The 16,507-nt window shown below is 42.2% G+C and overlaps 1 protein-coding gene across 6 annotated transcripts in view; it reads left to right on the top strand.

Annotated features, from left to right (window-relative positions):
* The window catches only part of ADPRHL1 (ADP-ribosylhydrolase like 1), a 75,463-nt gene that overhangs the window by 635 nt on the left and 58,321 nt on the right, over positions 1 to 16,507 (top strand). For 2 of the 6 annotated variants that reach the window (XR_015058136.1, XM_085881285.1), the window contains exons 1-2: positions 2,380 to 2,621; positions 10,447 to 10,614. Coding sequence is in view for 5 of the 6 variants with exons in the window: in XM_085881285.1 (XP_085737411.1) it covers positions 2,402 to 2,621; positions 10,447 to 10,614 (388 nt within the window). In the remaining variant the exon portion in view is untranslated. Of the gene's footprint in view, positions 1,847 to 2,295; positions 2,622 to 10,446; positions 10,615 to 16,507 lie in introns of those variants that run through there. The other 4 variants (XM_085881284.1, XM_085881283.1, XM_085881287.1 and 1 more) reach the window with 4 other exon arrangements.

The following is a 16,507-nucleotide window of genomic DNA, read 5'->3' as shown; positions in this document are numbered from 1 at the left end:
CCACCTTCAAAGGGTGACAACAGGCGAAGCCACGCCCCCGAGGGTTGATTGATGGGCGTGACATCAGATTCATAAAGAGGAAGAGGATGTTGGAGGCGAGTAGTTAAGGAGGAGGGACCACGTGGTCAGAGGGACTCTGAGGACACGGAGGATCTCGCTTTTGCTCTCGGCACAACGAAGGCTGCACGATTCTCGTATTCGTGCTGGTGAATTTGGCTCACGTGCTGAGCAGGATGTTGGCCATTGATGGTTCGGTTGAGCTGTGAACTGTGTACGATTCTGAGGAGGGAAGGAGAGCATGCCTATTGGCCTCCTCATGGGCCCTCAGAGATTGTTTCATCGTGTGGACCATTGAGAACAGACCGAGTGTGGGAGAGGAGCGTCGGTGTATTTGCTCTGGAGAAAAAAAACTATCACTGCCTGATGAACCGCTCGGTGCCATTTTGAGCACGGCTACCCATGTGCCCACATAGTCCGATCGCCACGTTCCATAAAGACCATCTCGCTTAGACCCAAAGCTCAGTGCCGAAATAAAGAAGGAATTATTGTTATTTATTATCTCTCCCCTTGTCTGTATTCAAGTCTGTGTGGAGGTGCCTCAATTAGAATTGGATTTGGGTCACCTCACATTTTTCTTTCATTATTATAATTTGAATTATCATCATTGTGGATATTTGATTGTTGTTGTTAAATTATTATTCAATTAATTCGATTTGCTTGTGTCCATTTAGTTGTGCCGTTCTGGTACGTCGCTCGGCTGTTTTCCCGCGCGCACGCATTGATCTCCGCGAGTCTTGGCTGTAGGCCTCCAAGGGAGAAGTTTGGCCATCCGTCCAGGTCGGGGTTAAACCCCATGGTCTGGACAATATAGCCAATACTGATGCTTAAATCCTGTCCCTTTAAAGGGTGTTGTCCTTGATTTCTCTGTCTGTCTTACCCACGTTGCCTATGTGTGTTGACTTGGAGTTTCCTTTTGCTATCTGGTATGTCTTCTTTGTCTGGTATGTCTGCTTCCTTTCAAACACTCAAATTCCTCTTTCTTTTAATATGACCGAGTTTGAGCAGATTGGTGATGTGCTTGGAGCACTCACTCCGAGTCTGGTAGGTCGACGTTTCGATTCTGACCCAAGCCGAGTCATATCAAAGACATTAAAGATGGTACGTGCTGCTTCCTCACTTGCCACTCAGCATTTAGAGGATATGGCGCAAACATATTCCACGGGTCGAGGGGGGGGGGCGAGATTTCTCCTTGATTGACCCATTGACCGGAGCGAAAAGTGACGTCACAAGATGACATTGCTGGTCCCCAGTGTGCCCTGCGAGGTTACGTCGCTCTCCCCCATGGACGTGGCTGTGTCTGCCTGAAGTCAAGTTGTGTGGCAGCTCTTCCATGAGCCTTGGAAGACACAGAGTGGCAAAAAGAAATCTACAGAGGATGCAGGAGTATATCCATCTATCTGAAGCTATTGGCATGTAGAACATCAAGGAATGTTCGACGTCTCCCTCACCTCCCCCTCCTTGACATTCCTTGTTGGGTTCTGAAGTGACGTACACAAGTCGTTCACCAACCGTCAAATTTTCATCTTTTTGGCATTGGTACCAGCTCAAGGGGAGGTATTGCTCTCATTTGTGGGCAGGTGCTCCTGGTTTTTACCTGCGTTGTATTAACATTCTCCTCTTTCTCATTTATTTTGGATTTTGCATTAAAAACCAAAATAAAAAAATTCTATAATCTAGTTTGGTGGGCTCAAACTTTGATTTCTTTAGTAGATGGTGGAACTATTCCAACTTCGGACCGTTTGGCCGTGCTTTTGATCGCCCAAGTGAAATTCTACCAAAACAAAAGGTGTGCACTTTGGAGCATGCTGTACTTTGAAAAGTGCATTAAGCTGTCTGTCCTCTCTGCAGTCATACTCTCTTAATGATGAGCACGATATTTTTCAGTCTGATGGGAATGTTGAGCATTAGTCAAATGTGTATATATAAACAAGATGTTAATCCAGCACAGGCGTGATGGCCCAAATGGCCCATTTTGTTTCAGTACCCGTCCTTGCTCGTGAAAAGGAACATAGAATACACGGCTTGTAGGATATTGTGATTAAAATGCATTTAATCATATATATATATATATATATATATATATATATATATATATATATATATATATATATATATATATATATATATATATATATATATATAGGAGCATTCATTGTGTCGTCACTATCATGAACTGAACAAGATGTAAACGCTTGAACCTTATTGGACAGAGCTTGGTGGGGGGGGGGGGGCAGCATGTGTTTCTATAAAAGGAAAACGTCAGACACCTCCCCTAGTTTTTATCTCATGTAATAGGAACCCACGGGTGTGAGTGAGAAGGAGAGACGCAGAGAGACGGATCATGGAGCTGGAGCGATATCGAGCGGCCATGCTACTTGGAGGAGTTGGAGACGCGCTTGGGTTCCATGGCTCGGCGTGGCTGCTTTGCCTGTGCGGAAAGCGCATCCTGCAAGAGCTCCAAGAGCTGGGTGGACTGGATAGCCTGGTGCTGGAGCCTGGGGAATGGCCACTGAGCGCAGACACACTGATGCACCTGGCCACTGCGGAAACTCTCGCTTCAGGTGAGGGTGGTCGCGTTTCTCACGCCGGTCTTGCTGTGATCAAAATGACGAACCTGGGCTGTCTATGAGATCCTTCTGTGACGTGTGTGGGATGTTCAAGAGGTTTTCGCAATGAGTCGCAATTGATCAATTGCTTCCATTGTACTTTTTGAAGCAAACTCTCAAAAACCGAAAAAAAAAAAATTCCGGTTCTTCTAATAATGCAAGCAATCTGGTATTTGAGAGAGACAGAGAAAAAAAATCCGTATTCATTTGAATTGATGAAATATATATTTGTACAATTTTTAAAAATAAATAATAAAAAAAGTTTGTTTCTTGGATTTGTTCCAGACGTTTTGAATGGCCCTCCGTCGTTTAAACAAGCTCAAATGAGCTAAGATCATCATCCTCTTAATGATGACGTCATAAAAACGAATATGACGTCATTGTGATGTATCAGGTTTGCGATAAATTATCTGGGCTAATGCCCGGCTTGATTCCCGCAAACAAAATTCAAACAACTTGCCAAGTTTCGGAGATAATGGTATAGGCGATTTCCATTAGCGGAGATATTATGACGTCAACTTTTTTTTTCTAGGAAGAATTTCCAAAATCGGAGATGGTTACTGTTTGCGCAGGGTATTTTTTACATATATATTCCAAGTTTCAGGAAGTTTCGAGGAAAACTGTAGGCTGTGAAACAAAAAGGTCCACAAGAAGAAGAACAACAACGTGAGTAAGACTTAGAGATCCTCCACGAGGATCTAAAAATTATTCATATACAATGATATATTTTGAAGCAAGTGATCATGCACGGAAATGTTTCCTAACCCTGAAGATGTTCTTTCAAGTGTGCAGTTATTCCTTTATTATAACCAAGATCGAGGCTCATGGAAGCCGGAGGAGACTATATAAGGGTATGACTTGCCAGAGGGGCACCGGTTGGACATGAGCAAGGGAGTTGGAGAGAGCTTGAGACATTCCACATTTGGGGACAAATCATCAGTTTCATCAGTTGTAAGACTTGTGCACTACTACTTCAAGAGGAAATACTCGTTTAAATCTCCTGTCGTGCTCCCAACACTCGTCATCTGGCCTAGCGTTCAGCCTTTTCATCTTACAATCATCCACGTCAGAAGAAATGAGGTTTGGAGACCTGACTATTGGTTCACGAGTCAGTAAGTGACCACTATATTCATTATGGGTGTCTGTATGTCTGTCTGTCTGTCTGTCTGTCTGTCTGTCTGTCTGTCTGTCCCGGCATAGCTCCGTGGGTTTTGATCTGATCTTGATAAAATTTTGGTGGGAGGTTTATATCATGATCTAGTTGTGTTTTCCTGAGAATGTGCGTGCTGCGCCCATTATGGGCGGAGCCACGCCCCAAAAACATGTGTTTTTAGGGGGTAGCCGATTTCAATTTGTATCTTCTCTGAGGGCGGTTGTCGAATCTGGCAGGGTTTTGGTATTTGGTTAGCCCAATGACACCTGCATAACCCCACGGAGCTCGATTTTTCATTTTCATCTCAAGGTCAAAAACTTAGAAAATTGCGAATTTTGACGTAAAATTCATACTACCGCCCAAACTTTGAGAGTTAGGAAGACTATTTTTTTTTGTATAATCTTGACGTCATTCCCCACCGAAAGTCTTGAAACCATTTTGCTCTATCTCGAACACCTTGCCCGTGGCGCCCCCTTCAAGTTTGTTTTTACGCTGATTTCATCAAAGTATGGATAATCCGAGGAGTGCGAAATGCCATATAGCCTATATGACGTTATATTGTTCCTGGAATGTTCCAGAGGAAGTTTTGCACCAAAGGTCATAATCCTTGACCTTTGACCTTTAAAGGCCACAAAGGTCAAATTTTCAAAGTTGTGGGAATCGAACCGGGTTTTCGACCTTCTTCGACGAACTAACTCCATTAAGCTATAGCACGTATTCTGTTTCCTTAATTTAATGTCCACAACATTGTTTTCTGACCTTTAAAGGTTATGCAAAGGTCAAATTTTGAAAGTTGTTGAACGAAACCGGGTTTTCGACATTTTGCAGCTAATAACCTGTCACCCGTACCACATCATGTTGATCATTTTTATAACTTGGAAAAAAATTATCACATTGTCTCACCCTTGACTTCTGAAACAATCTACATCGTCAAATACCGCTCGTGAACCATCGTCGTCTTCAGACTTGTCGTGTGTTTAAAATGATCATGGCTTGCTGAAATCTGTTCTGTTCTTGCGTATGGCTGCTTGGCTGCTGGGTAGCCATCATTTCTTGGAAGCACGGCTGTGCCGCTGATGCCATGCCCTTATACCAGTGCATTGGTACTCATTTCACCGACCTAAGAAAGATGACAGCCTGAGTCAACCCCGCCTGGTTTTAATTCAGCATCCAACGGGGCTCAAACTCAGGACCCTAAAATCCTAAGTTGGCCACCCTAACCACTGAGCAAACATCAGGCTTATATGGCTTGTCTATCATGATCGCTTTACTGAGGAAGGTTTAATGATGTTGTGTGAAGATTACCAAACAATATGCTCTGTCTCCCATCCATTAAATACAATATTTCATTTTATAATCTCAAGCGATCGGAGGATTGAGCCGAACCCAATCCCTGATGAGTAGGGTCATTTATAAAATGTTGCATCGACCCGATAGTTTTTAGATAAACCTATTGAGCCAATGGTCGTGTTGAGTGAGGTAGCAAGCTCGCTCTTTCCTGAAACCTAAAGCACGTACATTCCCTTGAATCGTTGGCGTCCTGTACATCACAAGAACCTCCTACTTGGAGAGAAAGAAGCAAAGGTGGAAATGGAAATTTGAAGAGGGCACGTGAGAGTTACAAGTCTTATGAAATACAGGAGATACAAAAAGAAAACTAGATTGAGAACCAAGACCGGTAACGATGTTTTCCATCCCCGCACGTCATCGTCCGAATGAACGTATTGACTCTGCTCATGAGCTGGGAACATGGTCTGGAAGCTGTGCGTTCATCTCGTTGGTTTTTGTGAAGGATTGTAATTGAGTGGACCTCCCATGCTGTTGGAAGTCGGGTCAGATCATGTACCCTTATCCATACGGAGTGTCGGTTCTGCCTAAGCAGTCTCCTTGGCTCGGGTTACAATCCTGGACAGGTGGCCACTCTAACACACGAAGTCGTGGAAGAAATTTGGAATGGTTTGCTTTAAATGTTTGCTTTAATGGTGAGGGTGGTGCACTTGGAATCCTAGGATGCTGAGTTCAAATCCCACTTGGCTGTTGAATTAATACCAGGTGGGGTTGACTGTGCCTGTCATCCTTCTGAGGTCCGCAAAATGAATGCCAGCTTGATGGTATCCTGTGTCGGAGTGGTGACCCGTCCGGGATTGTTCCCAATAGCCAAAGAGACTGCTTCGGCAGCACCAACGCTCTGCACAGAGTATGGTCCCGATGGATGGATTGACAGACATGGTTAAAGGAGTTTTCTTTTCATGAAAGGAGGTTATTGATGAAGATGTTGAGGAAGAGTATGTCAGAGTTTTGCTTGAACTGTAGAAGCTGGATCTGCTGTTGAGCCGTCACGTTGTGTGCGTGTCGAAAGGATGCCGCACAGTTATAAAGCATGTAATAATGGATCAGGTTGGTGTTCAATGGATATAATTATTTGGATCGATCACATGACAAATGAAAGAATACTGGACTAGTCGATTTAAAAAAATAATAATAATTACCTGATGATGACCGATTGTAATCTTCATTTATGTTGTGTTGCGATAGAAAACATCTTTGAGGGGAAAAGGTTCATTTGCCACCGTTTTCACTTCATTTTGATGATCGAGTCGAGTGGTGTGCTGGTTTTCACCACTCATGAGAGTGTGCGGAGTTTTTTTTTTTCTTCCTGCAGATAGTGGGATGTTTAAGTGTCTCGTTGCGCGTTTGCTAGTTGTACATTTGTTGGCGTCTAGTTACACGTTTGCTCGGAGGAAGTTGTTGGTCTCTAATTGTACATTTACTAGTTGCAAGTTGTTGATCTCTAATTGTACTATTTGGAAGTTGTGCTCTCTCGTACGCTTTCTGGTTGGAAATTGAAGGTCTCTCGTTGTACATTTTCTGGTTGGAAGTTGTTGATCTCTAGTTGTATGTTTGCTCGTGTTTAGTTGTATGTTTGCTCGTGTTTAGTTGTATGTTTGCTCGTGTTTAGTTGTATGTTTGCTCGTGTTTAGTTGTATGTTTGCTCGTGTTTAGTTGTATGTTTGCTCGTGTTTAGTTGTATGTTTGCTCGTTGGAAGTAGTGGTTTCTCGTTGTAAGTTTGCTCATCATGCGTTTGTTATTCTTAAGTTGTACATTTGGTGGTTGCAAGTTGTTGGTCTCTTGTTGCATATTCACTCATTTGATGTTTTTGCATTCACCCACTTAATTTTCTGATATTTTGTCAAATGTGTATTTGTGATAAAAAGCAAGACGTTCAGTCATGCCTTAAACAATTCTGTCGTAAGTACATTAACTTGCATACACAGCTTTTTGAGTGAAGCCTTCAATTTACACTGAAACCTTAGATAACCAGGGTCAGGGTGGGAGAGGGTGGTTGGGGGTGCATTTCCCCCCCCCCCCCAAGCCTGATAATGTTCAAATAAACATTCTTATGCAGTTAGTGCAGTTTCAGTAATTAGCGTCGTTTCCACGGAAACAAAATATTATTGTCTGAAAATGAACTCGACATCATGTGAGCAATATCCCCGTCGTTCCATTACATACACATATGATTCTGTTTTGTTTTTGTTGAAAATGTGACCATGTGAACAAGGCGTCATGGTAGAACAAATGATGTAAAGCACCAGACCGCTTGTTCTGGGAATAGCACACGTGGATTGTGAACCATCCCAAGAATGTCGGGCAGGGAGCACCGTTCAGTACTTGAGGCTTGGTTTGGAAAGAACACTTTTGTCCATTGGCTTCAGACTTGCTGAAAATTTACCTTGAACAGCATTTGAGCATACGTGCCTATGTACCACACTTGTGCAATACAATGGGAATGAAATTGTACAGTTCATTCATGATTTGTATATAATTCAGATTTTAACTTTTTTTTTTTTTCTTTCTGCAGCTCTGAGTACCACCGTCTTTTTATAGCTTACAATTTGGTGCCCTTAAGTTGCCCTGAGGGCATTAAGTCAATGATGATGTGTGGACGGGTATCACATGATGAACAGTGAGAATTATGAATGCCCCTAAATTTCTACTAATGATACACAATAGTCCAGTGCGTGCGTGTCTGCGTGTGTGTTTATATATTCATTGAATTACAATCTTGTCTTGGACAATTTTGAGCATCTCATTCATAGACCTTTTAGAATGTATATATATGTGTGTGTATATACATATATATTCGTAGACCCATGGACAGCAAATGCTAGCCATATCATTCTTCATGAAGAACTTTGTTTGATTTTTGCCATGCGTTCCACCATATCGACTTTAACACGCATGTTGAACGAGGTCCCCCAGCCCATCATGCCTGTGCCATATCTAAATCTACTTCAGACAGTGCTAATTGTAGAGCTCATTCCTCATGTGAAAATTGGACAACTTGCTAGCATACAATGGCCTCCCGTTTTCAAAAGTTACCATGGGATCTTTATGGTCTGTAACTTTTGATCTCCATCTGAAATTTGGTAACCAACCTGGCACTACACAAGGACCGATTAGAACCAGACAACTTGTCAGAAATCATCACTACCCTTGAGCTATCATTCTACCCTGTTGTTCATACTTCTATTGATGGTAGATATTATCTTATTTTGTAGACTGTGACATTATTTTCTTATTCAACTTGATGGTATTCATAGGATACATATGCAGTCTTGATAAGGACTTTGTGTAGACCAACTCTTGTTTTTTAAGGTTTTTTTTTTTCTTTGATCCAACATGACTGCCAGACCACGTGACTGATGTCATCTTTATTAAACCATATTTCCAATGGGAAGTTGATCAATTCACTAAATTTAGCATTGATCGGTTAAGCAGTTTCTCCTACAAAGATTTTTCCCTTGGATCCAAGATGGCTGCCAGGCCACATGACGCCTGATGGTAATCTTTATGAAAATCCTGTTCAAATTTCAAGTCAATCGGATGAAAATTGAGGATTTCACAAATTTGGCCTATGTTGACCTTTTGGCTTATGTTGACCTCAAAATAATTGGTGGTTGAATTCAGTGAGGTGATATGAAATTTCTCTTCCAATTTCGTCAATCGGATGAAAATTGAGGATTTAAAAAAATTTCCCTATGTTGAACTTTGGTCGATGTGAACCTCAAAAAGAGTGACCACAATATCACATGGTCATATAGCATGTGGTAAAGTTTCGATTTCCTCCGCTGAATGGTTTTCGATGTACGCTCTTAACAAAATGCAGACACGTATGACGTATGTACGACATATGTATGTATGCTACCGGTCGCTTATCCCTGCTTTTTGTTCGTAAGAGCAGGATAAAAATGTGACTCAATCGAAACCCCGAAGGATAACTTCCAATTTGTTAGCTGTAGGTTTTCTGCGTGCTGTAGAAGTAGGTAACTCGTTGATGACGGATGTAGCTATTCTCATTTGACTTGCTGTCCTGTAAAGCAAAACTGTCTATTCGTAGTAAGACCATAGGTTGGGTAAGGTGTAGTTGCCACCATGTATGAGCTCTGGTACGTTTGGCCGAGAAGCTTACGTCTCCTTGCAGAGCATCTGTCCCAGTTTGTGTGACCTGGCCCCATAATGGATGCTCTGAAATGCGAGTTTCATCCATTGTCGCACAATTTCTATTTACCATATTATTTGTGCTTTTCAGGTAGAAGACGATACCAAGTACAGCGCTTCTATACTCTGAAGGAGATTTGTTAAGTTGGTTGTCTGTTGACTTGGCATTTGTGGCGCTTGCAATTTCCTTTTGCAAAGTATCACATTTGTTATTGTCAGTGAACTTGACTCTGAGCTGTCTGCTCCTGGGTTCTATTTGTGGTGAAATCAAATCCGAATAAAACTACCCTTTGATGCAGTGGTCGTGGAGCATTCTCTCCAAAATCGTTCACGTTGAGCCATTAAAAAATCTTTTGCGTGAGAGTGTCATTAAGGTCATACTGATCTGATTTGTACCATTCTGCCAGGATAGGTGTTGCTGAAAGAACTTCCTTGGCAAGGATTACATTGACTGGCGACTATAATTTTGATGTATATATTTATATATATATATTTTTTTGTAAAACAGCCACGCAATTGTCTTCTCTTTTTGAGAGATCCTGTGGAATCTTTTAACATTCATAAGGGAGTGCTGGCATACAGGATTTTAGGGTGAACATCCTCTGATAGAATGGTGTACTGATACGGCGCAACACCGTGCCAGTGGAATACCAAGACAACAGCTTGGAGTAATTTGGAAATCGAATCGAGGATGGACAACTTGGGACATGCATGCCACCGATGAGTTATTCCATCAAACTTAACAACCCCATTAATCTGGCCACAATGTACATTTTCTCTGTTGGTCATGTTCTGGGTGGACCATGTCACCTCATTAACACTTGTGGTTACCATAAGATCAGTAACAGCTGGTGCAGCCTCTAATGAAAGATCAAATGAGATTGATGGAAGCTTGTTTAATCGAGCTTCTAAGGGAAAATTATGGACTAAATTTGCATTATAATTGTCAACAAAATGATAAGTGTAAATGTGAGTCCCCACATATATATATTTTTTTGTTATTGTTGTTGCTGTTACTCCAACTCTTGCCCTACAACTGTATCCACAGCCCAGCTTTTTTAGCTTTGAGGCTGTAGGTCAGTGAGGACTGAGGGTCCTCCACGTACCCTTCGTGCTGCCTGCAGACTGTCGTCTCAACCATGTAGAAGAGGTGTACGCCATGATGGTGCGGAGATACACACAAGCTAAGTACTCCCTTGGAAAGCGGCACCCCGACCCCTGTACCCAACAGGGTCTCTCTCGACTCGGCTCGGCAGGTCTGGCTTCTTGGCACATACCCTTCAACCCTAAAGGTATCTCAATGCCCATGACATGATCCCCTTGCAAAAAAAAATAAAAATCTCATATGCAGTTATCATGAGACCTGATGAAATTTCATGAGAATCTCATGAGATCCTATGAAAAAATCATTGGAGATTTTTGTAAGGGCAGCTAACACCCCCAAGACCTGACATTGCTCTAGACAAGCCAAGGCCTACAGGCTTCATGATGTTTTCTGCCATAATCGTCCCTCTTGTGATTATTCCTCTTGGAAATGCTGCACCTGCCCTCGAGCAAGCATTCAAATAAAATCAAATGGATAACTCAAACTTAACTTGGATGATTTCAAATTGAGTGCAAAAGTAAACTCAAATTTTGTAAATCACTAGATGTGATCATAATTTTCACTTTACATCCTTAAATCTGCATTCAGGAACATATCGGTGAATCTCAGTGATGTACCCATATTGCTTTGGCGTGTAAGGGTAGGAAGTGGGTTTAACTCATCATCTGATGCTCAAAAATATGAAGGAGAATCCCTTTGCCATCAAAAACCAAGATAAAATGGAGGAGATGTTGTGGGGAAATCAAAGCGGAACACATCACCAGAAACTAAACTGAGTCACAAATTGACATGAAACCAGTTGAGCTTTATTCAGAAATTCAAATAATGGATTTTTGAGAACCTCTGTGTCCTTTTCCTGAACCATGCATCAAAAATATCCCATCCTTTTGTTTGAGGTGAGAGATCTTAAAATTGTCGACTGGCATTTCGTGTAAATAACATTAGTGCGCTCCTTATTACCTCCGCCACCGAAAGTGAAGGAGGTTATGTTTTCATCCCTTTCTGTCTTTCTGTCTTTGTCTGTCTGTCTGTCTTTACGTGTTTGTTTGTCCGTCTGTCTGTGTACAGGATATCTCAAAAAGTTTTGGATGGATTCGAATGAAACTTGGTGCACATGTTCGGTATGTGACGAGGAATAATTTATTCCAGTTTGATGAAGATCCAGATCCGGATCTGGATAAGAGAATTATTTAATTGTCAAAGTGATTCTTGACCATTTTGAGATAGGGCCAAACACGATATAGTACCGTATAGCATGATATTTCAAAAATGTATCGGGCCCAATATGTTCTCGTGGATCACGCATTACGTGGCGGAGGTACGCGCTCTACCGAGTGCCGTTCTAGTTACAAATGCGTCGCTTCTGATTATTATCATATAATTATTGCCATTCGACTGTACTGTCATGGGCCTCAATCAAATTTATATAATAGACTCTCACCATTTTGAATAGATATGTTGTGGAGCTCATACGAATAAGGGGAAAGTCAGATGGAAGAGTTTTATTATTTTGTATTGGATGTATCTGAGGTCAGGAACGTTAATTGAAATGTGCTACCTCTCTCAAATGCTTAAAAACACAGTAGAGACGGCTTCTTTCTGCTGGGTCAATGGTTCATGGAGTAGTTGAAACACAAATCACTCACATACGCATATAGACCAATACATGAGACACCACCAGACTTGACGTCATACAAACACAGCCACTGAGCTTGGGAGTAGTGACGTCACCACCCAGAGCATTCTGGTACTGGTGACAATTTTATGATGCCACTTTTCTTTCTGCACTGAGCATGGCAATTGAGGATCAGGAATTTCCTCCTCCCCATGGGTTCCAACCTATGTGATTTGTCCATACTCAGTCCTTTAAATGCTGAGCATAGAGATAGAAAGCAGCATGTACTGCCAGGAAACTATCTCTTTAATGTCTCCAATATGACTCTGCCAGGGTCAAAATCAAACTGTCGACCTCCCATACTCAGAGCGGAGACTCACCACGAGTCTGGTCTTTAAATACTTTTTCTCAAGCATTACATTTACTTGATCTCTGACATTCGCAAAGCCACATCTCATGTTGTGTTCACAATGGTATAAATACATAATACTCCATATTTCAAAGTTGGCTTCCATAGCCAGTCACTGGGCATCCTCCATCATGCAAATCCTTCCTTGGCACACCTGAACTCTTATCCACTCACAATGCCTTCATATGCAGCTCCATGGAGTACTGCTCTCCCCTTTGGGCTGGGGCCACTGCCTCACACCTTGCTCTGCTTGATGCCATGGAAACCAAACCCTACAAGATCATTGGAATCTCCCGCAATGACGCCAAGTCTATGGGCCTATCACAGACAGGTCCGTAATCCGTCTTCTATTGCCTCCTTTCTGGTCTTGCACCCTGTGCTCTGCCCATGCTCTGTTCCCCCCCATGGGTTCGACAGGGTGCACGAGGTCTGCCAACAACGGCCTTCTGGTGAAACTTCCGAAATCCAGAATCGCTGCTCACCTCCACTCATTCGTTTCTCTTTTCTCCCACCTGTAGAATCAACTTCCACATTCCCTGCTATCTCACTCTTCCCTCCAGCTTTTCAAGACAGCTGTTCATCACCATCTCAGGTTATCCCCCATCCAAAACCATGATCTTTTCTACCCCCATTAACTCTCCCCAAGCCTACCTCTTTCCAACCTGTTTTTTTTAGCCCGCCTGTTTGAAGAACAGAGAGCTATAGCAATAGCGTGAGCATGAAAATGTTAGTTTTTGGTGCAAGTTATTTTTTCCTTTCTAATGTTTTTATCTACCACACTATTTTTTTTTTATACGCCCGATATATATATATATATATATATATATATATATATATATATATATATATATATATATATATATATATATATATATATATATATATATATATCGGGGCGTATTATGTGATACCATTCGTCCGTCTGTCTGTCTCTCCGTCTGTCCGCACTCTAACTCCCAAAGTTTTCAACTTTCACGTTTCATATTTGGTACATAGGTACAGACTGTGGAGACGGTGTGTTGCGACATAGGTTCATCATCTAAAGTGGGTGCCATGGCAACCAGGATGCTGTTTTCCATCCTTTCCTGTCCGCACTCGAACTCCCAAAGTTTTCAACTTTCACGTTTCATATTTGGTACCTCGGTACAGACTGGAGACGGTGTGTCGCGACATACGTTCCTCATCTAAAGTGGTTGCCATGGCAACCAGGATGCTGTTTTCTGTCCGTTCCTGTCCGCACTCTAACTCCCAAAGTTTTCAACTTTCACGTTTCATATTTGGTACCTCGGTACAGACTGGAGACGGTGTGTCTTGACATACGTTCGTCATCTAAAGTGGTTGCCATGGCAACCAGGATGCTGTTTTCTGTCCTTTCCTGTCCGCACTCTAACTCCCAAAGTTTTCAACTTTCACGTTTCATATTTGGTACATAGGTACAGACTGGAGACGGTGTGTCGCGACATACGTTCCTCATCTAAAGTGGTTGCCATGGCAACCAGGATGCTGTTTTCTGTCCGTTCCTGTCCGCACTCTAACTCCCAAAGTTTTCAACTTTCACGTTTCATATTTGGTACCTCGGTACAGACTGGAGACGGTGTGTCGCGACATACGTTCCTCATCTAAAGTGGTTGCCATGGCAACCAGGATGCTGTTTTCTGTCCGTTCGTGTCCACACTCTAACTCCCAAAGTTTTCAACTTTCACGTTTCATATTTGGTACATAGGTACAGACTGTGGAGACGGTGTGTCGTGACATACGTTCGTCATCTAAAGTGGTTGCCATGGCAACCAGGATGCTGTTTTCCATGTAGTAGCACAGTTCTGTATATACCTTCTTGTTCGGGCGTACATTCTGCTCACTTGCGCTCTTGTTACTGATTACAATATACAAATACATATATTGCTTTAAAATTATTTGGATCAGACTTCACTGTAATGCTTTATAAAAAATATTAATTATTAGATGAGTCTTTTGAAAACGATAAATGTATAAACAGGCGAGCATTGGGTGGCTTTGACACCAACTCTCTGGTTCTCTTTCTGAGAGTTTGCTTCTGCGTCTATCTTGTCCACCCACTGTATTCCTAACGATTCCTCATTCTTCCTCATATCCCTTATCTTCAAAGTCTCTATTTTGTCCTTCAACCCCCGAACCCGACTGTTGTTCCCCCTTTCCTTCTGCTGTTCTTTTTGTTCTGTTGCGTCCTGATCCATTATGTTCTTGCACAACCATGAGCCTTGACTGTATTAAAAAAAAATTCCCATCTGTCCATTTCCCTCTCCCCCAACTTACAACCCCCTGGCCACAGGGGGAGTTCGATGCTATTTCTGGAGAACTGTTCTGAAGTTTTTTTGACACCTAAATTCTCAGAGCAGACCTCAGTCTTGTATGGCTATGGAAGCAGTGATAGTGCTTTCTCACTGATGTCAACCCTCCATTGCCTTGGAATACAGTTTTGGTATTTTGAGCTGGACAGCCATTTTTATTAGCATTGCACACTGCTGGTGTTAAATCAGATTACAGAAATAGCATCTTGTTTCTTGCCTGCACGTGAAATTTTCTTGTGTTCGTCTGACACTTGACTACAAGCACAACAAATAACTGGTCTTGCTGGTCAATAGTTGGTGTTTTTAGGTGTTAACCATTCATCAGAGCTAACTAGAGAAGGCATAGGGGCAACACTCAACAGTTATTATAGGTTGAGTGTGGGTCAGAGCAGGGTCAGGGGGCACAGGGAGTGAGGATGACTGATTCTGAAAGGAAGGCTCAGGGTCCATCCAGGGGTTATAATAGTAAAGGAGACTTTGACAAAAAAAAAAATCTTCATATGCAGCTGCTCCTATTTTGAAAGTTTTGTGTCAATTGCTCAAGCAGTTGCGGAGAAAATGAATTTAACAGCGAATAAAGGTGGAAAATTGAGGACGGAAGGAAAATTTTTAAAAAAGAGCACCTCTGCCGACGCTCAACAACATTGTCAAGGATGGTTGTGGACACCCATTACTGGTTTTAAAAGAGTGAAAAGGGGGATTCGAGAGAAAAGAGGGGAAGAGGTAGGAGAGGTGAGATAGACAAAAGAAGGGAAACTGATGGGAAGGATTGAAGAGTTGCAATAGATGATGGTGGGGGTCTAAGTGGGTGAAAAGTGCTTGTTCATCCCGTGGGGAGCCAATGTGCTGATGGTGTAAATATGGCTTTGCTCTTTGCATTTATGACTGTCCGTAGTATTGGAATGGAGAGAAATACTGGAGACTGCCATGTAGCTGAATGAATATCCAGGAAGATTGAAGTGTCGAGCAACCAGTTTGGAGAGATCTGTGCTGTCGGTTTGTAGTTCGTACATCGAGCAAGTGTTCACAGATGTGATCACCCGGTCTCACCGATGTACATCCTCTTGCTTTGAGTTTGACTCTGATTTTGAGTCTTGAGAGCAAAATGGGATCTCAAACACTTTTGATTTCCAGACCATTAATGAAACGAGCACATAAACTCCAATCCGCCTCACCGAATTGGTCCCCACTTACAACTGCTTCGTGCTGGCTGGCTAATTCCATGAGTAGATGAAGCACATTGCCATGTGCACCAATATTGGTCCCAGATGTTCAAATTGTCTTCTTTTTTTTGGTTTGTTTCATTGAGAAACAAATTTTCCACCAGTTTGATGGTCCTACCCCAGAATTATTGGCTCACTATATAGATGGAATCAATGCTGCATCCTATAGCAAAGAGGACCTTGAATGGTTTATCGACCTTGTCAATTCTTTCCACCTTTAATTTCACATGAGGGATTTTGAGTATCTCTGTTACCTTTCTCGACAATGTTTGAATGAAGGAGAATGGATTTGCCACCACTGTCCATTATATACCTATGGATTCACACAGGTATCTTGTATATTCATCCTACCACATCTAAAGTTCAATTCCACATTCCGAGTTCCCCAGGCTTCGTCATCTGTGCAGCAACAATTCAGACTTCAAACCAAAATCAAACGAGTTATGCAAGTTGTGATTTCCCAACGTCCATTGTGGCCGGCGCACTCGAGCACACCATCAACACCG

Source organism: Eptatretus burgeri, chromosome 5, assembly GCF_056783735.1.
Source record: "Eptatretus burgeri isolate ZD-2024b chromosome 5, Ebu_testis_v1, whole genome shotgun sequence".
Lineage (NCBI taxonomy): Eukaryota > Metazoa > Chordata > Myxini > Myxiniformes > Myxinidae > Eptatretus > Eptatretus burgeri.
Note: the sequence above shows the minus strand (reverse complement) of the source record. Positions and strands in the feature narration are given on the sequence as shown.